Source organism: Rousettus aegyptiacus, unplaced genomic scaffold (genome assembly GCF_014176215.1).
Source record: "Rousettus aegyptiacus isolate mRouAeg1 unplaced genomic scaffold, mRouAeg1.p scaffold_m13_p_3, whole genome shotgun sequence".
In the NCBI taxonomy this organism is placed as follows: Eukaryota; Metazoa; Chordata; class Mammalia; order Chiroptera; family Pteropodidae; genus Rousettus; species Rousettus aegyptiacus.
The window spans coordinates 5,675,941-5,703,514 of NW_023416306.1; the positions used below are offsets into that span (position 1 = coordinate 5,675,941).

Sequence of the window (27,574 nt, forward strand, 5' to 3'; positions counted from 1 at the left end):
CGTCTTTCTCAAGAAAGCCATTCCTTCGAAATGTAATCCTCAGGAAGGATGGGGCCTCTGTCTCCCAGTCTCTGTGAGACAGAAGCCTAACTTCAGTTAATGTCAGCTGGCAGACACAGCAGGCCCAGCTGGCACTTACGCCGACCAACCCTTTGTAATTTTTCACTTCCTTGAGTCTGTTTAAGCCCTCGCCGTTCCCTCTCTTTATTTATTTCTTATTTCATTTATTTTTTTAGGCGAGGCAACCAACCCTTGGTTGACCTCACAGATTACAAGGACCTTGTCAGCTTACAATCCCTTATTTTTTATTTTTTTACGCCTACAGTATCTGGTCTTCCTAGGTGGTCTCCCATCCACGTACCAAGCAGGCTTGACCCTGCTTAGCTTCTGAGATCGGATGAGATCTGGCTTATTCAGGGTGGCATGGCGGTAGATCTGTTGCCTCTTTTTAAAATGCCCAGTCACCAATCGCTTCTCAGCCTTTTGGCTAAGACCAAGTGTAGTATCTGTTCTTATCAGTTTAAAATGCCCAGTCACCTCCGTACAAATTGAAGTGGCGTTTGGTTCATGCTGGACCCTCTTTCCTACTGCAGTAGTATATTACTGATTCAAATCTGTCCTTATGACTTTAGTGTCCAAGATTTTTTCTTTGACACCAGCACAGTGACTGACTCATGGAAGCTTTGGGATTATTTAAGTGGATAATGTGCTAGAGTTCCCCGCTCAGCTAAATCTTGTCCCATTGCAGTAATCAAGACTGAGTTACAAGACACACTCAAACACCTACCCAGGTTAATGAAAAGTGGGAGGGAATTCATTGCCTAATGCAACTGTGAAACCTAGAACCAAGATCGGCTTCAAGTATAGCTGGATATAGGGGCCCAGACAATGTTAAATTAAGATTGTCTCTCAAAATAAATAAATAAATAAAATAAAAAGACTGTCTCTCACACCCCTTTTCAGTGCAGCTTATCTCTGCCTCTTTATAAGTTGGTCTCATTCTCTGCCACAGACTCTCTCCATATAGCATTAAAGAGAACAACCAGATGCCGGCATATCCTATACTTTATACTTGAGATCCACAAGAATGCCCCCTTTTTTCTCAGCAGCTATACTGTACTCTCAGGAATGATTCTGATTGGCTCTACTGAGTCACATGCCCACCACCTAGGGCCAATCACAGGACATAGCGAGATAGGGAGCCAGGTTTGTGCAATTATTAGGGCTGTTGCCCCTATATAGCTTCATGGAGTTTGGAATAGGACGGCTACGATGATTAGGGCTATATGGCTTATGGATGAATATGTAATTAGTGATTTTAGGTCTAGGTCTGTTCGGCATAAGCAAACTGAGCTGGTTATAATTATTCCTCGGAGAGGTAATATTAGGAATGGGTACATTTTGAAGCTCGTTGTTGGGTTTAGTATAGTGCTAATTCACAACTTATCGTAGCCTCTTAGTTTGAGTAGTACAGCTGCAAGAACTATTGAGCCAGCAATTGGAGCTTTTACGTGTGCTTTTAGTAGTCATAGATGTAGTCCATATAAGGATATTTTTTACTGGTTTAGCCCTCTAGAGTCACATGCCCACATGTGACTCTCCCCACCATATCGAGTGAAGGACACAGTTCCTTCAGAACCACATGGGATGGGGAAGAGTCAGTTCTCCAACAGAACAAGAAATGTTGAGCTGACAAAAGGAAGTCAGAAGAAGTTACTGGAGGAGTTGAGAGGGGCCAAGCTGATGAAGAAAGAAGGTGGATCTTGGAATCAGAAGGGAGGTGCCGGTGGAAAGCCAGGGCTGAATGGGGAATGCCCTGGGGACAAAGTTGAAGAAGTGTGAGCGGGAATGATGAAGCCTCAGGTTGGGCAAGTCAGTCTGGTAGGGTGTAGGTGTTGGCTTCGTTCTGTGCTGGCCACTGTATTTCCATTATTTAATCCTCCCAACCACCTTAAGACGAGGGTACTATTATCATTATTATTTAGACAGAAAATAGAGCTCAGAGTGATTCAGTAACTTGCCCAAGCTCACCCAGGCAGGAAGGAGCAGTGCTGGTATTTCCTGCTCTGACCCATGTTGGGCCCCTCAGAGCTCGAATCTGCACCACAAACACTTTGCTCCCGTCCCGTTTGCAATACCTGAAAATGAATAGTAAGAAGGTAAGAGTGTCACCACGGAGCAACCTCGGGGGAAGCGTCCGTCATCGCATCTTTGAACCGGGCACAGTTCAACCTTGAGTCACAACAAATACCTGAATCTTTGAAGCGCCCAGGGAACCGCACGCATGCGCGAGGACGTGGGACTGGGAGCTCAGATTCAAGTCATCAAGACTCCCGCCCGATCCTTGCTTGGCTTTCCAAAGTTACCTGGCTGGTGGGGGCTGGGGGTGGGGCAGTAATCGGCTGCGCGCGCGCCGGCCCCGCCTCCAACCTCTTCAGGCACCTGTTGGCTCGAGGGCCTACTCGGCTGCAGCTGCCATCCAATAGGCAGCCTCCATAGCCCAATCCTGCCCCGCCCACATCCCGAATCCACCAATCCAAGGGAGGCCGCGGCCCCTCCCTCGGAGAGCCCGCCCCTCTGGGCGCTTCTTCCGGGTGGGGCCCGGGGCCAAGGCGATGGCGCCCTGGGCGCTCCTCAACCCTGGGGTTCTGGTACGGACCGGGCACACCGTGCTGACCTGGGGGATCACGCTGGTGCTCTTCCTGCACGATACCGGTGAGCCAGATACCGCGCGACCCCAGACCCACGCGATCCCTCGTGGTTCCCCAGACGTCTGGGTCTTACTGGGTTCCCTGCTGAAGCCCCAGAGACCCTGGGATTCACCCCATCTCTGCCAGCTCCTGAGGTCTTCTCCAGCTGTCATTCCAAGAGCCACCTGCTTTCCGCCTAATGCCCAGTGATGCCCTAATTAATCCCAGCATCTTCCTGATCCCTGTCAGATGCCCTGTCCATCCCAAGACCCCTGCGGTGCCCACCAGATCCGACGACCGCCTGGAGGCCCCATCTCCCCTGATCCCAGGACCCACCTGATCCTTCCCAGAATTAACTCCTAATCTTCCCTCCGTAAGATTCTGAAGATCAACTTAATTAAGAACAGGCATTCCACCCAGCCCCAGGACCACCAGCTGCCCAAGTCCAGGTTTCCCACCCTCAGGCAAGAGAAAACCCCATAGGGGAGCGGCCTGTCCCCTATGTCCCCATCCTCGCTTCTTGCCCTGGTAGCCCCTATGCACCCCACTGACCCACCCCCACTTCCATCCCTCTCTGCTTTACCTGCCGCAGGCCACCTCCAGCACAAGTTCTCCCTCACTGCCACCCACAGCAGCCCCCGCCCCTCCCTCCTTGCTCCGGCCTCAGCCCCTAGGCTGCGAGCATTCTCACTTTCTGCCTGAGACTCATCTCAAGTTTTCCTCCACCGTCTTCTCTCTTTAGCCTAAAAATCCTGCTCCGTCTCCCCATCAGAAAGCACCCCAACCCCTTTCCTTCTCCGCTACCTTTAATAACCAAGGGGTACCAGTGTTGTTCACACTCTGCTGTTTCATGTGCCTCACGCCGCAGCCCCCCACCCCCAAAATCCTCGGTCACCTCCACGGGCTGGACCCTCCCTGACCTGGGCCACCCTCATGGTCCTCTCTGCAGCATCTCAGCATCCGAGCCTGCCGGCCCCGCCCTCCTGTCTCTGTCTCATGTGCATCTCAGACCTGGCTAATCTCTCCCCATCATGGCGCCAAAGGCAGGGACCCCTCCTTCCCCTCCCCCATATCCAGTCAAGTCTGGCCCCTTAACCCCTTAATCCCCATTTGTCCATCCCCTCCTCTCCACCCTTCCTGCCTCTGCCCTTGCCCAGTCTCCCTCCTGGATAGGCCTCTCCAGGCTTCTCCTCAGATCCATCTCTCCCCACTGGGAGTGTTTCCAGCAACATTCTGACCCTATAACCTTGTATGACTCTTTGTTGCCCTCCAGAGAAAGTGCAGGTGAACTGCTTTCTGTTTGTTTTGGCTCTGAACTTCTCCCTCCTATACCCTGACGGCTCATCAGACCCCATCTCCGGGCCTCCGCTCAGCCAGGGACACACTCCCCACCACCAGCTGTACCCCCCCCCATGCACCTTCCCCCACACACCCTCCTCTTCACCCGGGCCTTGCCTCACTCTCCTCCTCCCGCCTCTCCAGCGTTGCGGCAGTGGGAAGAGCAGGGGGAGCTGCTCCTGCCCCTCACCTTTCTGCTGCTCGTGCTGGGCTCCCTGCTGCTCTACCTGGCCGTGTCACTCATGGACCCAGGCTACGTGAACATCCAGCCCCAGCCCCAGGTAACCAGGGGTCCCCTAGGGGCCTGAGCCCCTCCTCCCATCAATGGTGGACCCAAGGCCCCAGCAACAGTCTCATGCCAGGCTCTATGTGAAAGGCTGTCCTGGGGCATCTCAGTGAATACTCTTGCCAGCCCTCGAACCCCATCCTACAATGAGGAAATTGCCTAGGCACAGAGAGGGAAGGCAACCGGCGAAGGTCACGTAGCCTTTGCTCAGCTCAGGACACTGTGTCCTACTCCACCGTCTCCATTACTCATGGGGTGGGCCCCACAATGTACACACCTAGAGCTAAGCTGGCCTCCAAGGGAGACACCCGCCAGTGTCATCTGCCTCCCATCTATGCCCTGTCGTTCGTTTTCAGGAGGAAGCCAAGGAGGAGCAGACGGCCATGGTTCCTCCGGCCATCCCCCTTCGGCGCTGCGGATACTGCATGGTGCTGGTGGGTGATGCAGGAACCTCCTGGGAGGGGTCGGGGCAAGGTTAGACTCTCGACCTCCTCCTGCCCTGGTGCCTTGGCCTCACCCCTCCAGGAAGGCCTCCCAGATTCAGGCCCCAGCCTTCCCTCATCGCGGGGTCCAGAGGGGAGCCAGCGTTGAGCCCTGCTCCCTCCGTGCCCACAGCAGCCCCTGCGGGCCCGCCATTGCCGCGAGTGTCGTCGCTGCGTCCGCCGCTACGACCACCACTGCCCCTGGATGGAGAACTGTGTGGGGGAGCGCAACCACCGCCTCTTCGTGGCCTACCTGGCGCTACAGCTGCTGGTGCTTCTGTGGGGCCTGTACCTGGCATGGTGGGTTGTGCCACCGCCCGGGGCGCGGGGGGCGGGGGAGCAGCCCAGGCCCACGAGGTGTGTAGAGAGCTGGGGCTCCCTCTCCATGGGCCTCGGACCCTCTTCCAAACGGCCTGCCCAGCTGGGCTCCCTGGGGCAGTGGTGGTCGCAGCTCTGGGCCCCCATCCCTACGCTGCTCCGCAGGTCCGGCCTCCGGTTCTTCCAGCCCTGGGGGCTGTGGCTACGGTCCAGCGGGCTCCTGTTCGCCACCTTCCTGCTGCTCTCCCTCTTCTCGATGGCGGCCAGCCTGCTCCTGGCCTCACACCTCTACCTGGTGGCCAGCAACACCACCACCTGGGAGTTCATCTCCTCGCACCGCATCGCCTACCTCCGCCAGCACCCTGGCAACCCCTTCGACCGCGGCCTGACTCGCAACCTGGCCCACTTCTTCTGCGGCTGGCCCTCGGGGTCCTGGGAGACCCTCTGGGCCGGGGAGGAAGAGGAAGAGAGCAGCGGCCAGGCCGCTTAGGGGCACAGGAGGCACAGCCGCCATCTCCAGCCTGAAAACTACGAGGGCCGCCTCCAAGGGCCTCGGGCTCCTCGTTTCTGCCCACTCCTCCCAGGCCTCAGAGAAGAGTGGATGACAGAAGCCTTGCCTCGGTGGGCAGCCCTGCCTCCGAAGGACGAAGGGGAGGACGAGGACCCGTGGGGGCCACGGCACCAGCGCCCAGGCTTCCCAGCCCTCCGCCCCACCCTCCAAACCAGAAGACCTCCGGCACACAGTTTTGTATATTTAATAATCCATAAAGCAAGTCAAGTATTAAAAAACACAACAGACCACTCCTCACTGTGCCACCTTCCTGGCGCAGGTCTAGCTGGGAGACACAAGGGGGAGGTTGTGGGGAGGGGCACGCCCCACCAAGTGAGTCAAGCCCCTGACAGCAGCCCCATGGCCACCGCCTCGAGTCCCAGGGGCTGGTAAATGCCAGGCAAGGCCTGCACCTCCAGGGCAGGACGCGCAGCTGGCATCCGGTGGGCGAGTGAGGCCCTAACGGTCTGGGGAGGCAGGGGACAGGGACGCCCGGAGAAGTCCTCAGGGCTCCAAGAATCGCTCTGACACAAAGTCGAAGTCGCGGAAGGCAGCCTGTTGGCGGGCAGTGAGGGGGCTGCGGGGGTCCGGCGGGGTCAGGGCAGGCGGCAGCCCCGTGAACTCGCCCTCGAAGTAGCGCAGGTCCGTAGGGCCACAGAGGGTGGGCGCAAAGGGGGGCCGGACAGCGCGGGTGAGCAGGGCCTGCCAGTCGGTGGTCTGGGGACAAGGGCAGAGGCGCCTGAGACGACATGACAAAAAATGGCAACCCACATGCCCCTCAACACCTCCCACTGTGCCAGGTGTCTGCGACCACTGTAGGCCTGGCCACTAACCCTGAAGAAAGGCTGCGTCTTTATCTCCTCAGCATCCTGCTCACCGGCCCCCAGGCGCTTCTCCGGGCACTTCTGGAGGAGCTGGGCGAGAGGACAGGTGCTCCCTGAGGGCACGTGACCCCAGGCACTGCCGCCTCCCCCAAGTACTCCAAGCCGGCTGGACCACAGGGCCCCAAGGGCAGGCGGCGACAGGGCCGCCCGTGAGCCACGGCAGTTGTCCGGCCCGGCCCCGGACTCCGCAGTGATTACCTTCTGAAGGAGCTCGAGGCCTTGCACCGACAGAAAACGAGGATATGGGGCGTCCGCATTGACGATGCACTCAAACACCTCCTCCTCAGTGTCCCCTGGGAACGGGCACTGCGGGGGCGGGGGCTCAGTGAGTGCATGGGCCACCCCCGCCATGCACCGACCGAGGGACCCCAGGCAGCCCTGGTCCAGCACTCACCTCGCCCACCAGCATCTCATACAGCAGCACACCCAGCCCCCACCAGTCCACAGCCCGTGTGTAGGCTTCCTGGGTCAGCACCTCAGGGGCCAGGAACTCCGGGGTGCCGCAAAAGGTGCTTGTCCGGTCCCCGAAGCCGATCCCTACAAACCAACATGCGCACCAATGCTGGTTCAGTGTGTCTCGTCCACAATAACCTCTGTGGTTGTAAGAACCAACAGCCAACCCTGTGACCAAATTCCACGCCGAGCCCTGCGCCCTATCCTAGGAGGTGGGAACAGTTTTTACGCCATCTGACGGAGGAGGGAGCTGAGTCTCAGCCAAGCTCACATGCCAAGGTCACGAAGAAAGCAGTACCCAGTGCCCTCTCCCAGCTCCAAGCACAGGCTCTCCCTCGAGCCACGAGCAGGCTAGGGCCCTAAGAGCCCCTGGGGAAGGGAAGGAGGCACCAATATGTCAGCTGGTCCCTGGAATGAGGGTGGGGCCGGGAGATTTCCTGGGAGATGCCACTTGCCCACCATCCTGCTGGCCTGGACTAGGTGAGGAAGGCCGGAGGACATGGGATCCTGGACAGGAAACACCCACCTTCCTTACATAGCCCAAAGTCCGCGATCTTCACGAAACCTTGGGCGTCCAGCAGAAGATTATCCAACTTAAGGTCCCTGAGGGTAAAGGGCAGATGAAAAGGGCCCTGGGAACAGTGGCCCCGGAGGAGGGCAGCACTTGCTCCCTCGCTCACACTCCCAGCATCTCAGGGGCAAGTTACCTGTAAATGATCTTCTTCTCGTGTAAAAACTGCAGCCCCAGGACCACACAGGCCAGGTAGAACCTGGAGGGGTGGTGTAGAGGGGAGTTTGGACACAGGACAGCGGGGGGAGGGCAGGGAGGCACCAGGATGGCCATGGCCTTGAGACCCCAGATGTCCCAGCCAGAGTCAGATGTGGGTGGGAGACTGGGATGAGTCTCACGCTGCGGGTGGAGGGCAGGGGTGAGGCTGGGGGGTTCCTCCAGACGATGGCCCCAGGGTTTGCTGCCCACTAATGACCTGCCCCTCCCGGGCGCTTAGGTTGCACTAGGCAGGATGCTGAGTGTTCACATGCCTTCTCCCAGCATCCTCCGGCAGCCTGCAGTTGGCACTCATCATGCCTATTTTTCAAATGAGGATCTGAGACTCCACGTCAGTGACATACCCGGGGTCACACAGCTAGTGGCAGAGCTGATATGTGAGCCCAGACTTCAGAGCCCTGATGGGCAAAAAATAACTCCAGCCGCCAGTCACCACTCACCGGTCCCTGTGCTCGGCAATTCGTAAGTTACACTGATCTATGCGACAAGCCTATGAAACAGTTATTAATCCAATCCACAGCTTCATAAACTGAGCCCCAGGGTCACAAATGCTGTGTGGGTTGATACCCGGGATTTAACTAAAGCCTCCTTGACTCCCTGCTCTTCTGCTGACAGGGACCCTGGAGGAAGCAGGGTGAAGGGTGCTGGGGACAGGGAGCCAGGGAGCCTTGCTGGGCGAGGCAGACAAGAAGGATGGGAACCCACCGGGCCTGGGGCTCGGGGAAGACGTCCTCGTGGATCTGCATCATGAGGTCGCCACCCGGTGCAAACTCAGTCACGAAGCAGGTGTGGCTGGGGGTCTGGAAGCAGGCGAGGAGGGACAGCAGGAAGGGGTGCCCCGTGCAGCCCACGGCCTCCAGGATCCGCTTCTCGCAGTACAGGCTGCAAGGCGGGGGGGGGGGGGGGGGGGGGCGTGGGTTTAGAGGGGAGGAAAAGCTCTGCCGGCTGTGCCCCGCCACCCACGTGACAGCCTGGGCTCGCTGGGTCTTCAGGCGAAGCGCCACACAGGCAGTGTGAGAGTGTCTATGTATCAGAGGCTCCCGTGGGTCACTGAACCTGCACGACCACCACTATCCCATTTTACAGATGAAGACACTGAGGTACAGAGATAAGAGGGGACCTGCCCAAACGCAGGCCATTAACAACCGCGGGTACTCAAAAGAGAACCTAGGCCTGGCTGGCCCCCAGAGTCACCTGTTCAAAGCCCCAGGAGCATTCTGCTGCCCTCTGGTACCGCCAACGCAAGCCAGCCACCCTGGGCACCCCCCAGGGCCAGGTGCCCCATGGAGTCACCACACACCTCTCTATCTCGTCCCGACTCAGCACCTCCTGCTTCTTCAGCGCTTTGATGGCGTAGTATTTCCCCGTCCCCTTGAACTGAACCAGAAGGACCTGGGGACCAGAGAGAGGTTGGGTCCCAGCTGGGGAGTACAGGGGAGCCTTGCCTCACCTGCTACCCCATGGATCACAGTGTCCTCCTAGCCAAAGTCCTCAGGAATGCCCTCCCCCCTCCACTGTGCCCTCCTCAGGCCGCTACCTTCCCGAAGTGTCCCCGGCCCAGCACAGCCAAGCAGCGAAAGTCCTGAAGCCGGGGGGTTTTCCTGCGAGAGAGAGAGAGAGAGGGCACAGGAATTCGCTGGGACAAGGGCTGAGACTCCACCCCAAGAGCCACTCCGAACCCTCCATGCCCAGTCCTGGGCCGTCCCCACGTATGGGGCAGGAGGGACAGAAGCCAGAGCGCCCAGGTGGGGGCTCCTAGGGCAGCAGTTGCCCAGTCTGGCACACAGCTGGAGCTCGACGACCTGAGCTCAGAGGGCAAGAACCTGCGAGCGAGCCAATGACGGTGCCAAGGAGCCGCTGGGGGGTGCGGCAGCGGACACACGAGCACCGCCGTGGTAACGTCTCGGACAGGAAGCGAGCCCAAAGGGTACCTGGTGGCTGAGGCTGGCAAAGACGACCCGAGCCGAGTCCTGAGCTCCATGTGGGGGCGTTTGGAACGCTGTGAGGGCAGAGGGGCTCAGGGCAGAGCGGGGCTCCTTCGTCCCTCCCTCTAGCCCTGCCGCCGCCACCCTGGCACCCCCCAAGGCCACCAGCCCCCGCTCACTGGCATCTCCTCGGGGGTCGGCTCCTGGGGCAGGTAGAGGCGTGGGGGCTTGGGCGGAGGCCTCGTCTCGTCTCCCAAGGGGGTCTTCTTGGCGGGGAAACGACTGTGGGGAGGAAGCAGACGCATGACGAGGCACAGGCAGATGGAATAGCTGGGCGGACGGATACGCGGCCACACGGAGAAAGACAGAGTCAGAGGGCAGGCCCCCAGAAAGACAGGCACCCAGACACCGGTGGCGCGTGGCGTGGCGGGCGCCGAAGAGAAGCGGGCGGTCTGGGGCGAGGCGTCTCCTCACCTGGGCGAGGCCGGGTTGGCGGCCCCCCGGGGTGTGGCCGGGGTCTGGGGGCACGCTTTAGGGGGGCTGATCGTGCTTGGGGAGCTGCAAGGGGGCAGCAGGTTCATGACTAAGCGCCCCCAGGCTGCCATGCTGAGGTTCATCTGGGAAGCTCTCAGGAAGTCCTGACCTGGGGCAAAAGAGGGGTTCAGTCCTGAGTCCCCCCGACACCCCTGCCCTGTCACCTACACACAAAACCCCCTCCTGTCCATACCTCTGCGTTTAGAGAAAATGCGTTGCTGCCTCTGCAGCCGGGGCCTTCTCTCGATGACAGGGTCACAGAAGGTCACCTGCAGGGGCGGGAGGCAGGGCTGAAGGCCAGTCCCCTCCCACCCCGCCTCCAGGATCCCAGCTGAAACCTCCAACAGCAGCGACGCAAGACCCAGAAGGGCCCAGAGAGATGTGGTCAATGTTCTCATTGGTACCAGTGGGGAAACTAAGGCTCAGAGAGGAGAGGCACTTGTCCAGGGTCACACGTGAGGCAAGGCAGTCAGGACAAGGACAGTAGCCTCGTGTGAAGTCCTCGAGAGGGTGTGGGACTCCTTCGTTCTTGGAGCCCTCCTCCCTCCGGGCCTCGATCTCCACATCTGTGCACAGGTGGGTCATAGTCTCAAAGGCCCTTTCAGCTCTGATGGAGCCTGGGGCCCACAAGGTCAGAAGGCAGGAGGCACTGGGCACCTGGGCGAAGAGCAGGCCCTGTGGCACCAGGCTGAGGGAGAGCTGGTGACAGGCATTGTCCAGGAAGTCCTCCAGCCGCAGGAAGGCCACGCCGCACAGCTGCCGCCAGTCCCGCCAACGCACCCCGATCTCCAGCTCCCGGGCCTATGTCAGGGAGGCCAGGTTGAAGGTAGGGCATGGCACCAGCCCCTATCTCTCCAGCCTTGAACCCCATGGCCCAAGGTCACCCCCAGTCTCACAGAGGCCATTCTCACCCTCTCCAGGGGGACGACAAAGGCCTGGTCCCAAGACCGCTTGGCCACTGGCCCCCAGCCCGTCTGACCCACGATGCGATTGTCCACCTTCAGCACAGCCAGTACCTCACCTGGAGGGCCAGAGCTGGGGCTCAGGGAAGGCCAGGAGTGAGGGTCCTTGCCGCCCCCCAACTCCCTACATCCCCCTACTCACTGGCCAGCTCGCTTCCACCACGCTGCTGCCTGGCCTTGCCCCGAAGCCATCCCTGGGAGGGGCTCCCGGCCAGCGTGGCCATGGGAGAACGGCCAGGCACAGCCGTCAGCAGCTGCTCACAGCCCAGGAGGCGGACCTGCAGTGTCCCTGTGGGGAGCGTTGGGGTGTGGGGAACATCGTCAGGTGTCACCCTCCCATTGCCACTACCAGTGGGCGCCTGGAGCCCCAGGAACTCCGGCTTCTCCTGGAGGTGGCTGAACCCAGACGCTGCCCATGTTAGGCCTAGGCGGCCATCTGCCACCCTCCAGGCAGACCGACTGCGCCAAACCCCCCTCAGCGAGGACCCTCCATGCGTTGGGGACAGCAGGGACACACAGGCAGAGGAGCAAGACTCAGACCTCAACCGGGCCGCACGGAGCCACAGTTCTTGATGACACACTTGCTGCTAAGGGCCTGGGGAGCACCATGGCAGGGGTGAGAGCTTAGGGAACGGGAAGCTTGGCTTCCCATCCTGTCCCTCCGCCTCCCTGGGCCTCAGTTTCCCCATCTGTACAGTGGAAATGAGGCCAAATTCTGCTCCACCTCCCGTAATGGGTAAAAGACTGTTTTGCCAACCAAGTGGATTCATTTGTAGGGCTACTAGAGTTTCATTCCTTAAAGTTTCGTCCCTCTAGTATTTTTTAAGGACATAAACTGGGCCTAAGGGTACCACTTAAGAAGTCCAGGCCTGGGGGTTACTCTCTAAGAGACCTCATAAAAAAGGCGGTGCCCAGGCTGAAAGATCATCTTAGGAGGAACAACTCGGGGAACTGGGAGTTTAGCCAGGAGACAGGATGTGGGGTGGCCCCAAGTAGCTCAATTCTAGACTTTTCAACAAACTGTTTCCCCTACTTGTCTGTTTGGTCAACTCCTATACCCTTCGAGGCCAAGCTCAGACACCATCTCCTCCAGGAAGCATTTCTGATTCCCCACGGCAAGGTGAGGGGGGCCATCCAGTCCCTGTACTTCCCCTTCTCAGCTCTGCTCATGGCGGGACGTGGCCTCTCTGCCCCTGCACCAGCACCAAGCAGGAAGGCACTGGGCTCTCCAGTTGGCACTGTGTCCCAGGTGCAAAGCTCAGGGCTTCCAAAGTTGACGCTCTCAGATTATTTGGTGATTGCAATGTGGCTGCCACTCCAAGGAGTCGGACCCAGCTCGGGATAAGAAAGGACTTTCTAATAGTCCAAGCCGCCCAGACTGGGTAGCGAGGCCTGCAGAGCTGTGAGCTCCCTCATTCTGGTGCTTTAAGCATTATCATGGTTACTCATTTAAATAACAGCTTCGCTGACTATGCCAGGAGAGTGCTTGGCACGTCACACGCAACAACTCACTGAATTTTCAAAGCAACCCTATGAAGTAGGTGCTGTTGTCACCCCTATTTTATAGACGGATAAGCTGAGGTTTGGAGAAAGGATGTCGGCTGCCCGTAGTGGGGCCGGGATTGGAACCGTTCTCCAAAGTCCTTCCCCACTGTGTTTCAGGGTCCTCTCTGGAAGGGAGGAAGAGCTCTGAAGTGGGACTCCTGGCTACCTGTCATGGTGGTGGGCTTCACAAGTGTCGCTGGAGGCTGGGGGTTCCCAGACACAGCAGTCCGCAGCTCCCGGGCCACTCTGCCACGCAGGGGGTGGGCAGGAGGCAGTCCCTCCAGCAGCCGCTCCAAGGCCAGCCGCAGGAGGTCCAGCTTCTGGGAGGACTCCTGGAGTTGGGCCTGAGCCTGCAGAGGGGACACCAGCCCATGGGGCGTGAGGGGGTGGGGACAGTGGCTCAAGCCACCTGGAGACATCCCCAACGAGGTCTAGACCAAAAGTGCCTCGTGCTTCCTCATTGCCACCCCACCCGGCCCGTCCACAGCGCCTCCTGCCACTGCGGAAGGTGGTGGAGGAACGAGGAGACCCGCGTTCAGAGAGGAGCGGCGGGGGGGACGGGCGGGGGGCGGACCTCGGCCAGCGCCTTGCGGTCCTGCGTTCGCCGGCTCCCCAGCAGCTTCACCACGTTCTTCGCACCCTCGGCCACAGCAGCCTCGATGCGCACTCGGTGCCGCAGCTCCTCCGCCAGCAGCTCAGGACCTGGACGATGGGGTCAGCACTCAAGCCCACGCCCTGCTCTGCCCTGCCTGTCCCCACGCCTCAAGGCCTTACCTGGCTCGGGGGACCCACTGGCCTCCAGGCTGCTGATCTTCATTCGCAGCAGGGCCACCTTCAGCTGGCTGTCCCGCAGCATCTGCTGGGCAGCTGCCAGGAGCTTCCTACCCTGTGGGGTCATGACACATGCTAGCACAGAGCCTCCCCGTTCAGACCAGGGACTGAAGCCGTCTTCCCCAGTAGGCCAGAGAACTAACCTCCCTTATCAGACTAGGTCTGGGGCAGAAACTCTCCTATCAGACCAGACAGGGGCTGAGGTCGAGCTCCACACGCCACGCCAGAAGTTGGTCCTGGGGCTGGGCCTCCTCCAGTAGGCTGCGAACTTGGGCTGGGATTCCCCCATTAGACTGGTGTTGTGCCTTCAGTTAGACTAGGGCTTTGAGCCATGTCTTCCTCACCAAGCTGGCACCTGTGACTATGTATCCCCCATCAGACTAAGGGTTAAGATCCTATCTCCCTTATACGGTCACTGGCTAGGTTGCATTTTCTTATCAGAACAGAGGCTGGATCAGGACCATCTCTCATAACCTGAGAGCCAAATCTCTCCCCATGAGAGCCCAGGAGCCTTACCTTGGGGGTGCCACTGGCATAAGTGTGGGTCATGTTCTCAGCCCCCTGCTTTATTTTCAGCTCCACCTGCAGCTGCCTCTGTAGAGCCTCCAGGTGTCGGGCCCTTGGCTGTTCTGCTGAAGGCCGTGGTCCTGGGGCCTCAGGTTCTGTGTGCATTGAGTATGGGGCACATGAACCCCTTACCTGTGGCCTACCTAGCTCCTCCCCCACCTCCCCTCCGGCACAGGCTACCTGAGGAGGCTCTGAGAGTGGTCAGGGCCAAGGCCGAAGAGCTGGGCTGGCCTGCCACCTCCTGTCCCCAGGGGCCTGCCCAGACCCCTCACTCACCAGCTGGGGCAGGGCCGGGCCCGGGCAGCAGGATGCGGGCATGTAGCTCCTGCAGCTCCCCATGTAGCTGCTCCAGACGGCGGTTGGAGGAGCGTAGCAGCTGCTGCACGTGGCCCAGGTGGCGGCGGTCTGTGGCCACCCGCAGCAGGTTCTCCACACCCTCCTTGATTTTCAGCTCCTTCTGGATGGCCCGACGGATCACCTCTTTCTCATCCTTGGGGGGCTGCTGGCCCACCCCATGCTGTGGAATGGCAGAGAAGCCATGCCACTCAGTCCCCACTGCCACCAGCCTCAGCTCACCACAGACAGGGAGGAAGGCATGGTCAGCACCCAGGACTGACACGCAGCGTCTGGGAAGTGTCCCTAACTGTAGAGCTCGTATCCCTAAGCCAGGTGGAAACCCAAAGCTATTTATCCAGCCCAGGCTCCTGTTCACTGCATTAGAGAGAAAGGTGAAGGGAAAAATTTGTAACATTCATGTGGTGCTCCTGGCTTTCGGGCCTGTCCTACGAGCTTTGCATCCCTGAACTTGTCAATCCCGACAACAATCCCATAAGATAGCTGTAGTTACTACCCCATTTTACAGGTGAGCAAACTGAGACACAGGTTAAGTAATTCACCCGAGGTCACCACATGGAAAAGCAGACACCGCCACCTCTCAGGCACCAGCCCCTCCCTGCCAGCCATACTTCCCTCCAGGCTGCTCTCAGGCTGGAGTTTGGGCTAAGATTTGGGACCAGAAGGGAGGCTAGGGATTCACCCAAGGTCAGAGGGCAGCCGGAGGCCTGAGTAGAGGCTGGGGCTATTTCCTTGATGCCTCAGTGCCCTGGGTGGGAAAGCAGAAGCACAGAGAGGGACTGGGGAGGTCTCACTCAGGGGCCCACTCCCAGCTCAGCTCCCAGGGGGAAGTAGAAGGCTTTCTCATGACTTCACCCCAAGATGGAGCAAGGAAGAGTAAAACCTCCTTCCCAGAGGCCATTTCAAACCAACCTGTGCCAAAACTGACCACAGCCCAGGGTAAACCATGATGCCCCCCGACCCTGCCCCCCGCCTCCACGGACTCCCGCAGGGCTGCCACCTTACCTCTCTGGTCTCCATCTCCTGAGCGCAGTGGAAGGAGTGGCCACCCTGGCCTCAGGGACCCCCACCCCAGGCCTCCGCGCCTGCTGGCCCAGCCGTCAGAGGGCAGGGGTGGGGCTCAGGAAATCCTTTGGCGGCTCTAGGCGAGAGGGCCAGAGCCAAAGGCCTGAGCAAACAAAGATCCCATGGAGCTGGGGGCCCGGCCACCGGGGTCCTGAGTCACTCAGCTGCTACCGCTGGGCGGAGGTTCACAGGAAATCGGAAAATGTGTACAAGCCACTGCTGGAACAGGCGGAGGGACCTCCGGAGGAAGGGGGTGGGAGGGGGCAGACGTAGTCCTGAAGGCTGTCTAAGCTGCTGGGGTGGGTCCACTCAAGGAGCCTTGCGGAGGCCGGCTCACCCTTGAGCATGGCCCGGGGTCCTGTCTGCTCTGGGCTGGACTCCTGCCATGTGCTCGCGCCTCCCCCATCTGCTCTGGGCTGGAACACCACGGCTCCCTCTTCAGTAACACACATGCACCCAGCCTTGGGCCGGGGGCCCACCCACACCTCCTGACAGCTCTGGCAGGAATCTGTCCCCTCACTATTAGGCCTGGAACCCTCTGCATACCCGAAGGTTGCCAGCCCCTCCACATCCCATGCACACTCCCCACTGGCACCTGTGTGCTCTGGGAAGGGCCCCCCAAGTGCGTGGGGACTCGCCCCACCCCCGCCCCTTCTCCCTGAGCACACACTCTTCTCCCCCTAGGTCGCGCCCCAACGTGCCTCTGCTTTGCTCGCGATTCCCATCGGCCCTGAGAGTCCTACCTGGAAGAACGGATTTTAGGAAACTTTGGGGCCCACCCCGTTGGCTCTGAGGTTTCAGAAGTACTCATAAAGCTGGCCTGGCTGGAGGTTCTGAGTCACTTGAGGGTGTTTTGGGGACATTTCCAGGGGGCATAATCCTAGTGCTCATTTATGCCATGCGAAGGGACGTGTGGGGCGGGGGGCTGGGGCAGGGGCTGGAAAGGGACGAGGGCCGGGGGCGGGGCTGGGGCCGGGGCTCCAGGCACCCGGGGCGGCGGTGAGCGAGGCCTCCCCCGCCCCCTCGGTGCGCGCCCACCGCCCGACTCTCCCAGCGAGGTTCACCTGCCGCGGCGCCCCCTCCTCCATGGCGCCGCTGCCGCCGCTCGGCCCCTTCTCTCCACCACTCCGGTTCCGGAAGCCGCGGCCCCTCCGCCAAGACTTTCAAACTTGAAACTTCCCGGGAAGCGGCGCCGGAACCGCGGGATGCGGCGCCCCCTCCCGAGGCCCGCCGGCCCGCCTGCGAACCTGGGACCAGCGCCGCCTCTCGGCCACGCCAGATCGGCGCTCCGCACCCCACTGCTGAACCCGAGGCCACAGCGCCTCCTCCTGGATCTGACGTCCCGCGGGATTTGGGACCCAGCACCCCATCGGAGGCCGCGGTTCCCGCCGTGCACGGCACTCACCCCCGCCCCCCAACAGAAAGGCAGGGAAGGACATCTCCCGGGGCTGGGGTTCTCAGGTTGACCCGCCGCGTGCTGAGGAGCGGGTCCTGGGGCACAGCGCCGCCTGCCGGCCTCAGGGCGCTACCTGTGTGGCGGGTCCACTCCGGGCAGGTCTGCCTTCTCTTCCTTGGAACCCCACCACCACCTGGCGCCGTCCCTAAATTTCTCTCCATCTCGGGTCAATGATGTGACAAACCCGCCCCCCCCACCCCACACACAAAGTCTTGGCCCTGTCAAGTCACTAGAACTACCCGCGTCTGAAAAAAAGTAAAACCTCACCCAAGTTATGCTAAATTACACACCAACCAAAATGTCTCCCAGGCCCCCATCACTTGACCCGATTTGGAGCTTTCGGGTAGACCAGGGCCACTCACTGTTCCCTGCTGTTATTAAGAGCCCCATCTGAAAATATAACACCCTGAGAAATAGCCACGATGTGTTAGGTATCCAGCCAGCACCCGACGCCCTGACAGTGGACTGCCTGTGCAGAGGATCCCGGTTCTCCACTGCCTCGTCTAGGGCTGTCCAGCCACTTCTCGGCATCCAGTGCTCACCGGCACCTTGTGCCATGGCTTCATTGAGGAGCCATGTCTAAGAGGTCAGAAGATGGTCAAATACTAAAGGTGGCTTATTTGCTGACTTGGAATAGGTGCCCTCCAGTGCTTTTACTGACAAAACCATGTCCGTTCCACTTTGCTCTGACCACCTCCCTCCGATTGGAAAAAGTAGGTTCCCCTGCATTGGGAAATCAACCAAGTGACATCAACAAATACAAAGGTAACTTGGTTCAGTGGGGGGCATGCCTACATTTCACAACCAGAGGCAGGCAGGGACTTTCATGTCTATACATACTAGAATAATAGGCTAGCCCAGCATATACTAGGCTCTTTTAAGTGGGGGTTATTATCAAGCTGCCCTAAGCTCAATGTTAACCATACTTTAGCTGTAAGACTATCAGCTTCTGACTGCAGGTCACAGGCTTTAGGGAAACCATGAATGGTTTTTTTCAAACTAGCAACACTTCCCCTGCAGAAAGATGGTTTATTTACCATCTTGAGGATCGTTTATCCCCTCCTACAGTCAGAAAGCTAAACTATGTCGAAGAACTTGAAACTACTTTACAAGTTGGCTGAGAAGTATTTCACTGCCTCATGAAGTTCAGAACTAGAATCCAACCAACTTTCCTAATAAACCCAAGGCTGGGCAAATCTACAGGGAAACAAAGTTCCAGGCCGATGGATGAGGCTGACCAGATACTGCCTGGTGATGGTACTTAATGAAATTGTAATTCTTAGGAAAACTGACGTTCACATTCAACACCCAGTGGATAGCAGATAGTGAAAACCAACTCTCCAGCTAATTGGCTGTTAAACTGTATAATAACCAACAACCTGAAAGAACACAAATTTCCTCCCAGCAGGGTACATTCCTAGCAAGGGAGCATTTTCCCATTTCTATATACTTTATTCTCGGTATTGCAACATTTAGATTTGCCTCTCTTGAGTAGTATCTAAGTACAGTGCCACCAACTAACCAAGATGGCACACACCCTCCACTTTTAAAAAAGTCCTCTCGACTGTTCTCATCACAAAGCTGCAGTCCCCTCCTTCAGACCTGTTAAAAAGCAAACCTGAGTCTTCAATGAACACAGCCATATATTCAAAAGGGATCGTCACTACTGGATGCGGATAGGCTTTTGCAAAATAAAACGTTATCCTCTTGAAACAATTGGAAAGGCTATGTATGCATTCATCTCCTAAAGAACTTGTTTCACGTCTTCAGGCAATCTTTAGTCTTCACCCTTTGCAACAGAATTCCATTCTTGAAATAGCTAGGAAGGGGTTCATAGCAAAATCTAACAAAAACGGCAGAAAAACCAAAACTGCTTCTGGGACCAAGTAAAACCATGAAACTAATTGTTATAAAGCAGTAAAAATTACTAAACTGATTAAGAAACACAATTGTCCAGGAACCCTCTAAAGCCCAAAAGGCCCCCCAAATCCATCAAGTCAAAAACTCGTACCCTTCACATCCTCACGGCTACACGCAAGCGAAGCAGGCCAGCTGTGAACCCAATATGTCAGCCCAACAAGACACCAGGTCTACATTTTAGAGCCTGAGTTGGGTGTAATAAGGGTCTGTCGTGGAAGGAATACTTGTCTTTTAGAAACCAAGCCATCATTGGAGAAACCAACATTAACCTCAACTGCAGGGATGGTCTAAGTAGAATATTCCTTTAGGTTTTGAAATTAATGTTGAGACATTGTAAGTTACGGCCTCTCTGCCAACTTACGTAAAGTTCCCCTAAGCTAAGCCTAGCACAGTGGATGTCCTCTTCCCGGAGAAACCATATTTGCTCTTTTCTTTTTAACGTCCTGTAGCAAAGGAGTTTTAAACCATTTCATCTAGCTACTCTGTACACTAATGTTGCCACTTTGTTTTCCCACAGCCTTGTACTCCATGAGACCTGCAGGAACAGGGGGCTCTACAGGGTGACCTCAATAGTTATGAGTAAGTTACTTTTAGGGACTTTGTTTTTGACTGCATTCCCCAAATAAAAACATTATGAAATTCCATTGAATGTGACCTATAACCTAACGGTACCACGATCTCACCAGCACATAAAATTCCATTTTTGGTAAGCTGTAACTTTGTGAAACAAACAAAAAAAAATCATAGGATTCCTTAATGTGTATTAAATCAAGTGACATTTTTTCCACTCATGAAAAGGTCTTTACAAATGCTTAGACTTCAAAATCAAAATGCCCAATCTTTTCAGGAACTTACATTCCAAGTAACATAGTAACACGTCCCTGTGTCTCATACATACCTTTTCAATAGATGTTACCTGTACTACCTGCTTAACAATTTAAGTTCCGCCCCTCCCGTCACTATGAACACACATAACAAGACAAAAAAAATTAGCTTATCATCTAAATCCGAAAGCAAAAAACATTTCTCTACAAAACAAGGAGAATGACCCCAGTCAAAACAAATCTTTATGTTCCTTTATTGGAGCAAGATTCCTGACCAGTATACAGTGATGTATTTACTAAACAGACCTGTGCAGAAATTACATACTATCCATCTAGATAGGTTTTCATTACACTTTGCCTATTGATGGAATAGTTCCATTTATAAAGTTTTATACATCAAAAAGCTTTGAATTTGACCAGGCTGTCCATTAATTCGACTCTGAAAAAGTGGCATTTAATTTTAGCTACTATTATTTTACAGCATTAAAAAGCTTAGGCATTAGGTAGCTTCTCAAAATGTTACTATATGCACAATGGCAATTAGCGGACAGAGCAGAGTCCATCATCTCACCCAGATTCACACAGACAGGTCTCATTTGAGAACTATACGCTAATAGCTGGTACTTAGAGACAAAAGTACTCCTAACCTGAGTTTCTTACCACCAACACGGACTTCTTACTCTGAGAGCCTGTCTCCTAGGCCACATTTTACAGTGCCAACAAAGACATGCCAGCAATTGCCCCGTGTGTAACGGCATTAGAGCACCAGGTCTGTCTGACGGTGGTGGCAGGCACTATTATATCCAGGTAAATAAAGGCCCGTTTTTAAAAATGCCAATTTGAAATACAAATTAAGGGTACAACACAACTCAGAACTGAGTTTTGAGCAATCAGGTATCCCAATGATTTGAAAATTTTCAGAAACTGATGGCAAATTGTACCCATGTTTCCCAGCTATGGAGACATTAATACATTGATTCAAATCCCTTTACTCAATCCACGTAGCCCTGAGGTCATCCTGCAAAGTGCGTATCAAAAAATACGGAGTTAGGGTGACAAAGTTTGACAATATGTTATACAAGTCAAACCTGTTCTGAGAGAAAAGCATCAAATCCTTTGTGTACACATTTAGTTTTATTGTAACAAAGCAACTTGTACACTTTTAACGTTTAAAACTGAGCATCTTTCCTTTCCAGTGAAACAAAAAGAAAATTTAAAAATAAACAGGAACAAAATTACAATAGAGAATGTCAATTCCGAATAAGATCCTACAGGTTCTGCTGATTCTCCCATCGAGTGGCAGGGCTCAAGTCATCATTAGGAGAGAATTTTATTTTAAAAGTGTCATCTTAAACTGCAAGGATGTCCGTTAAACATCACAATTAAACATGCCAAAGGAGAAGCCATGTTGTCAAAATGCCCACTTAACCCACCCAAACATCTCAAACCCACCCTTTGCTGACCTTCTATAACCCCATTTTTTTTTGTTTTTTTTTTTCTTTTTTTTAAACAAGAGAAAGTAGACAGATACATGTTGGTAAATGCTAACTGTCCATATTCACATAGAGACACAGTGTAATCTCTGAGCCCAATATACAGAGAAAGGAGGAAAAAAGCTAGAATTCTATGCACTACTACACAGGGGCCTAGCACCCTCCAGCTTCCAGCAGAGCTAAGGGAGCAGAAGGTTTTTCTTTTTTCCCACAGAGCACGGTGTTGTTGATTCCATAGTTTTTGTTGAGACAGGAAGGGAAAAAAAGAATCTGGAACAGAAAGGGGCAGAGATTCTTTTCTCACTGTATTCTGCTCAAGGTATTTCCCCCCAATAAGGTGAGAACCATGGTGTAAAGGAGAGAAAAGAGACCTCAAAAACAGGGAGACTGAGCACAAGAGGAGGGGAAAAAGAAAAAAGACCGCGACTTGCTCCCAGGGACTGGAGAAAATTAAAAAAGGTTGGACTCCATCGGTGTTCCATTAGTCATCTTCTCCTTCATCTTCCTGTAAGGAAAAAGAGAGGACGGTTACTCTTTTACTCTTTAGGGTTAATTCTATTGTCGTTCCCCAACAATCACAAGGACCGTGACGGCCTCCACAAAAGATGCTGACATGCCACGAGCCAATTTTATCAACCTAAACAACACTGTGTCAAATCTCAACTGAAAGACCCAATAATGTTGTTTCAGATAAAGAAACTTTTCAGTGCTAACCTAATCACTGGACATCTTTCAGATAATCGAATAATCCAAACCAAATCAATCTATCCCAATCTGACTGTAAGTAAATTTTAATTTGTCCAAAACATGCAAATGTTTGTTGTTTGGGAAACTTCTCAGAATTTGACCAGCACTGTCCGTATCACTTGCACTAAAGGACTGGCAAGAGGAGGATAGACTATAGTGGTCATAAAAACAAACCACAAAAGCAGAACTAGTTAAATCTGATAAAATGAGCTTATCGAAATGTCCTCCAATCTTGGACAATAGCTTATCTATTTTACAAAACCCCTAATAATTAATTGAGTCAGTTCCATTATACAATATACATAATCTCCAAAGTATCATGGTGAATTCTTTAAAGATTACTTTTTACTTAACCAAATTTCCTTTTACCTCTCCTTCTTCCCCTTCATCATCATCTTCGTCTTCTTCACCTTCATCCTCATCCCCTTCTTCGTCAATATCTTCCAACCCTTCTTCTTCTTCATCATCATCATCATCTTCTTCTCCTTCCCCTTCTTCATCATCCATGTCGGGAACCTTCAAAAACCAAGCATTATCTTAACTCATTTCCAAAGAAATGAGACAAGTGCAACCTTCAATAAAAGAACATTCTCAACTTACCAAGTAGTACTGTAATGGATTTGGCCAAATATCATCTTTGATGACTTCTCCTAACTCATCTGCACCTGCATCAGAATGGTCAGTAAACCAGGTAAAGAAGCTCTCTGGTTCCTCATGCTGTCTCTTCCTGCTGGCTTTATTCTGCGTTTGACTTGAACGTTTCGTCAAATCCTAAATGAAGATGGAAAAACTTCTGACAAAGGCTCTCGGCACTCTAAAACATCTAGATTCCCTATAACTTAAACAATAAGATTTTTAACCCGAATGCAGAACAGCAACAACAAAAAATGGGACATAAGTATATTATCTACATCACTCTTGTTTAAAAGAAATTACAAAATGTAAAGAAAAAGAAGTCCTAGAATTTTAAGTCTATAAAGACTATTGTCAAATTTGTATGACAAGTCTTTTCCAAAAAGGTACCATCTAAATTTAGCTTTTCCATAAAATTAGTTCTACTTTAACAGCCACTATATCATAAGACAGTATAACAAAATATATTTATTAATTAAATGCAGACAAATATTTTGGCAAGCAGCAGGCCACTTTGAAAAGCTGAGCCACCAATGTAGAAACCAAAAAAATTTGGTCCATTTCTTTCTTTAAAAATTTGGTTCAAAGCTGTATTATATTTAACTTTAATACACTGGAGTTTTTTATACCAAGAATTTGCATTTGACACATTACCAAAGCACCAAGTATTGGTCAATGATTCAACTAAATCAAAACACACATAAAAAGGTATTTCTGCCCAACAATTACTCAAATACCTTTCCAGATTTCCATTTGATTTCAGTGGACTTTGAAGATGGATCACCACTCTCATTCAGATGAAATTCTTTGGAGAGAACTTTATTTTCGAAGTAAGGATTTTCATCAAAATACTATAATAAATGATTAAATGATTAGAAATCAATACAAACAGCTCTTGTAACCAAAGCTCAAGTTAATTTCCATAGTGGCCAACAAGATGAGTTACTGATACTTACAAAATCTATTCTGTAACCTGATTTAATATCTTCGAATTCTGTCACTTCGACTCTTGTCAAATAATGCAGCGCCTCTTCATCCTCTTCCCCAAGCAGTGCAGACACTAGACCAACAAATTACAGGTCAAATGGACATTAAACAGACGAGCGTTAACATGCAACTCCAGTGCTTATTAAAGCACTTCTAAATGTTTCCAGATTCAGGGAGCACTTTTGGTTTCATAAATCCACTAACTGAAAACCAAATGGCACAGAACGTCAGAGCTGTCACTTTTTTTAATCAAGTAACTGAAGGGAATCCTCAGCTAGAATATAGTCTCTTCTAAACAGAATATACTAATTACAAGCCTGCCCCTCTCTGAGTGGTCCAACTTCTGCATGTAACCAATGTGTTAGATGGAGTCCTCAACCAAGGTCCCTCCACTCCTTAACAAGTGGATACCACACACTCTTTAATAATGCTCTGCGCGCCATGACATACCTTGTGGATGGTTGACAAACGTTGTTACCCAAAAATTTGGGATTTTGGCGATCAATTCTGACCTCTTCTGAAAAAATGGTTGGCGGAGTTTGTTATATTTCTGTTCTACTTTCAAAATCTCCTCACTGGCTTGTTCATTAAGTCTGAAGCAAATGGAAAGACATGTTGACAATGATTGTATTTGACAAATACAAAAATTGCTGAGACTACCAAATATTTACTGATGTTAGCTTTAGAACAGTGCAAAGTACCTATTCATAATACCCGAATCACCCAGATTTTTGTAGCTATAAAAAAGTCAAAACTAAGATGGCAATTTGATCTGCGCTACCAATAAACACTCAATATTTGACAGTTGTTAAGTGCCCAAAACTGGTAACATTGTATAGTCACCTCCACTACTCTATTACCATGCTAACTTCAATTGCTTCCCTCAGGCAGAGCAAAGGCAGGGAAGGGGGGGGGGGGGAGGCCTGCTAATCAAGTAACAAAGTTTTAAGGCAAGTCAGAGCAACATTGATGCCACAATGCTAAACTGTCAGAATTCCAGGCACTACAATTTAGACAACTTGTAGCCTCTGAAAACAAACCAGGTCTTTACAAGGTCAATGTACTGTCATCAAAAGCTTTTTTGGTGACTACAAATGTTTCACAGAAAAATAACACTAACTTCATATTTCCACCTAAGTTAAAATCATCTCCGCCTAGCCAGGTGACACAGATTTGACTATAGTTTCATTGGTCACTAGACCATAACATGCATTTCAGAAAAACTTCTCCAAAGTAAAAACTTTACCTGTCTATTTCATTTTGTACTTCATCAATATGTTCAATTGCTTCTTGCTGTTCCTTTTCTGCAAAAAAAAGGTGTGTCAATACTAATATAATAAATTTAACCAGCTTTCTGATGTTAACACTGTCTGATGAGAGCTGTATCAATAAAGCTGGTTATATATGAAAAAAAGAAACTGCCTACTACAAGGCATGCCCTCCACGTGTTCATGCAAGTAGTTGACAAATTACTTTTTAATTAGAAGACTGTTCACAAATCATGCTACCTGCTAGGATATTCGAAGTGTCTGTAGCACTTTTTAAGAGTTACAAGAAAAAAATCAATTGTTAAAGTTTCTATTATGGAAGATAAACATCATTCAGACACTATTTAGTATCATTTATCACATTATGTACCTACGATACACTAGTACTGGCTGTTAACTATCAAGAATACGGAAAGTAACCCAAAACGATAAAAATCAGGACACCACCTATCTCAATGTTAGAATCACTTTTTACAGAAAGCTGAAAATATCGCTCAAGCGTCTATTACAATAAAGACACTAGGGCACGCCTACGAAGGCAGGGAAGGGTCGCAGAACTACCCCCACCATCGTAAACACTCGACTTTTGCCTTCTTAGAATATGATCCCCAAGTTTCCTGTCTGACCGTCCTCACCCCTCCAACCCAAATTCAGGCGGGCTGATTTCAGATGCGGCCCCCTCCGACCGCGGAGCACACTTGCAGGGAGCAAGAATGAAGTCAGAAAACTACGAGCCACACACGGGGGAGGAGGAAAGGGAGGTGTGCTATGGAGAAGGTGCCCTTTTGTCCGGTAAAGACTGCGGAACCCACAAGCTAAGTGGGCGTGAAGGGGCCCCGATCGCGCGGTTCATTTCCGGTAACCATCCCCGGGTTTGCAGCCCCCCTGCCGAGGAAGCCTTTACGGAAAAGGCTAGGTTTTTCCAGAGCCATTGTAAAGACCCGCCGACAACCTGGCAGCCGCGCCAGGTTTCCCAGCGCGCCGCCGCGACGGGGAGGCCGCCCCACGTGGGGAGGACCCGGGGCGGGTCGGAGCATCCTCCCCGGCGGCCCGGGGCCCAGTGCGCGGCCGGCCGCGTGCTTCCCCGCGCCCCCACCCCGCCCCAGCCCCAGGCGCAGGGCCGCGCCGCGCCCGGCCTCCGGGCAGGGGTACGGGGCCGCCGCCCGCGGGCCGGGCGCGCCGGGCGAGCCGCGCCGAGGCCCGGGCGCGGGGCCGCGTCCGGCCGCACCATGTGGCGGCGGCGGCGGCTGATGGGAGCGAGGCATCATGGCGGAGCACAATAAAGAGAGGCTTCTCGGGAGGGAGGGAGGGGGAGGAGAGCGAGGGAGGGGGGAGAGGAAGGGGGGGTCTCCTCCGCCCGCGCCGAGCAGGCCGCAGCGCCCCCGCCTCGCGGCTCCGTCCGCCGCCGCGGCGCCACCCCGGCCTCGGCCCCGCGCGCACAAAAAAGGGCGCCGAGGCGCGCGCCGGCCCGGCCGCCCAGCGCCCCCCGGGCCCCGCCGGCGGCCTGCGGGCCGGGCGGGCGGCGAAGATGGCGGCGCGGGCCGGCCCCTGCCTCGCCTGCTCCTCACCTGAGGTCTCGTCGGCCCCGTCGTGGTTGGAGTTGAGCTCCTTTTTACTGACTTTGGCCGCCGGCGCCGACATGGTGCTGCTCCGCGGTCGGGGGGGGAGCGGGGAGGGGGAGAGAAGGGAAGGCGAAGGGGGCGGGCAGCGGCTTCCCCTCACGCCACACGCGCGGGCGCTCGCTCGGTCCGGCCGCCTCCTCCCGGCGCCCGCTCGCTCGCCCTCCCCCTGGCTCGCGCGCACTGCCCTCGCGGCCTGGCGACGAGGGAGGGGCTGGGGCAGCGTGCCGGGCCCCGGCCCGGGCTCTCGCTTACGGAGGGGAGGCGGCGGCGGGCAGGCGGGCGGCTGGGCTCCCTCACTCACGCTCTGCGCTCCGGCTCGCTGCTCGCTCTCCCCGAGCCGCCTCCTCCTCCACCTCCTCCTCCTCTCGGCGCGGGGCGGGCGGCAGGGCGCAGGCGCGCCAGGCCCCGCGCGCAGTCCCCGCCCCCGGCCGGAGCGGCTCGCGCAGCCTCGCCATTGGCTGGGGCGCCGGGACGAGGGGGCGGGACCGCGACGAGGAGACACAGGGCCTGGCGAAGAGGCGGGAGGAAGGGACGCGGCGACGTACGGGCCGGTCCCCCGCGCCGCGCTCCCCTCCCCCGCTTTCCCCTTCTCCAACCCGACCCGGGACATTTGCGCGCTACGGGCGCGCGGCGGCTCGAGAGGCGGGGCCTCGCCGGGCTGCGCGCAGGCCCCGGGCAGGCGCATCACGTGGTGGCGGAGCGGCTTCCCTTCTCCGCGGGGCGCGCGGGAGAGGGGCGTTCGCAGACCCCCAGAGTGCAGGCCTCGCCGTAGCTTGGCTTCACATCGGGACGCAGAAATACATCCACCACGGGCTCTGCGCCCTGGGACACTGGGGGGCATCCCCCCTCGTGGAAGAAAGGCGGCATCTCCATCCTATTTTCTAGATGCTGCTATTCCGACCACTCAGGCTCGTTTGCAAAGCCCAGCGCTGTCCAGTCCACTCACAGGGCCTTGTCCTGGCTCTGAGTCCAAGCTCCGCCCAGCACTCTGTGCGCCCCTGGGCAAGTCACTTTCCTCCTCTGTACCTGTTTCTATTACGAAATTATAAAATG

General features: G+C 54.7%; 3 protein-coding genes and 1 pseudogene across 8 annotated transcripts; 2 read left to right on the forward strand and 2 right to left on the reverse strand.

Annotated features, from left to right (window-relative positions):
* Positions 1-467: 467 nt before the first annotated feature.
* Positions 468-647, forward strand: LOC118601023 (annotated as a pseudogene).
* Positions 648-2,587: 1,940 nt separating this feature from the next.
* ZDHHC12 (zinc finger DHHC-type palmitoyltransferase 12) lies at positions 2,588-5,912 on the forward strand. Of its 5 annotated transcripts, XM_036217719.1 has the most exons (6): positions 2,588-2,715; positions 4,173-4,309; positions 4,671-4,748; positions 4,930-5,096; positions 5,166-5,181; positions 5,268-5,912. In XM_036217719.1, exons 1-6 carry the CDS (start codon positions 2,616-2,618, stop codon positions 5,637-5,639), a joined length of 870 nt encoding a protein of 289 aa, XP_036073612.1. In that variant the 5' UTR covers positions 2,588-2,615; the 3' UTR covers positions 5,640-5,912. The 5 variants fall into 5 exon arrangements, with proteins under 5 accessions (XP_036073612.1, XP_036073610.1, XP_015982026.2 ...); XM_036217717.1 differs by lacking the exon at positions 5,166-5,181 and having other exon boundaries at positions 4,671-4,788; positions 5,280-5,912; XM_016126540.2 differs by lacking the exon at positions 5,166-5,181 and having other exon boundaries at positions 5,280-5,912.
* Positions 5,856-16,822, reverse strand: PKN3 (protein kinase N3). Of its 2 annotated transcripts, XM_036217716.1 has the most exons (22): positions 16,636-16,822; positions 14,429-14,669; positions 14,102-14,247; positions 13,529-13,640; positions 13,329-13,456; positions 12,921-13,104; positions 11,352-11,498; positions 11,159-11,268; positions 10,905-11,048; positions 10,441-10,516; positions 10,188-10,356; positions 9,893-9,995; positions 9,720-9,787; positions 9,326-9,389; positions 9,089-9,180; positions 8,494-8,670; positions 7,709-7,771; positions 7,528-7,604; positions 6,943-7,085; positions 6,747-6,854; positions 6,498-6,578; positions 5,867-6,381 (listed from the first exon to the last, which is right to left on the reverse strand). In XM_036217716.1, the coding sequence occupies exons 1-22, from the start codon at positions 16,657-16,659 to the stop codon at positions 6,169-6,171; spliced, it is 2,670 nt and encodes an 889-aa protein (XP_036073609.1). In that variant the 5' UTR covers positions 16,660-16,822; the 3' UTR covers positions 5,867-6,168. The 2 variants fall into 2 exon arrangements, with proteins under 2 accessions (XP_015982000.2, XP_036073609.1); XM_016126514.2 differs by lacking the exon at positions 16,636-16,822 and having other exon boundaries at positions 5,856-6,381; positions 14,429-14,903.
* Positions 16,823-20,008: 3,186 nt separating this feature from the next.
* SET (SET nuclear proto-oncogene) lies at positions 20,009-27,221 on the reverse strand. The gene is given in 10 exon segments (XM_016126494.2): positions 20,009-21,769; positions 22,381-22,527; positions 22,612-22,782; positions 23,382-23,495; positions 23,601-23,704; positions 24,082-24,224; positions 24,878-24,935; positions 26,468-26,927; positions 26,929-27,065; positions 27,068-27,221. Coding segments are annotated over 10 exon segments (1,497 nt in total). The 5' UTR covers positions 27,207-27,221; the 3' UTR covers positions 20,009-21,745.
* Between the last annotated feature and the right edge of the window lie 353 nt (positions 27,222-27,574).

Coding starts and splice junctions, on each gene's coding strand:
- ZDHHC12 (XM_036217717.1), top strand. CDS start 2,616: ATGGCGCCCTGGGCGCTCCTCAACCCTGGGGTTCTGGTACGGACCGGG. Junction 4,310..4,670: donor ACATCCAGCCCCAGCCCCAG/GTAACCAGGGGT, acceptor GTTCGTTTTCAG/GAGGAAGCCAAGGAGGAGCA. Junction 5,097..5,279: donor TGGGGCCTGTACCTGGCATG/GTGGGTTGTGCC, acceptor GCTGCTCCGCAG/GTCCGGCCTCCGGTTCTTCC.
- PKN3 (XM_016126514.2), bottom strand. CDS start 14,903: ATGTTACAAATTTTTCCCTTCACCTTTCTCTCTAATGCAGTGAACAGG. Junction 11,049..11,158: donor TTGTCGTCCCCCTGGAGAGG/GTGAGAATGGCC, acceptor TCCCTGACATAG/GCCCGGGAGCTGGAGATCGG. Junction 10,517..10,904: donor AGGGCCTGCTCTTCGCCCAG/GTGCCCAGTGCC, acceptor CCGCCCCTGCAG/GTGACCTTCTGTGACCCTGT.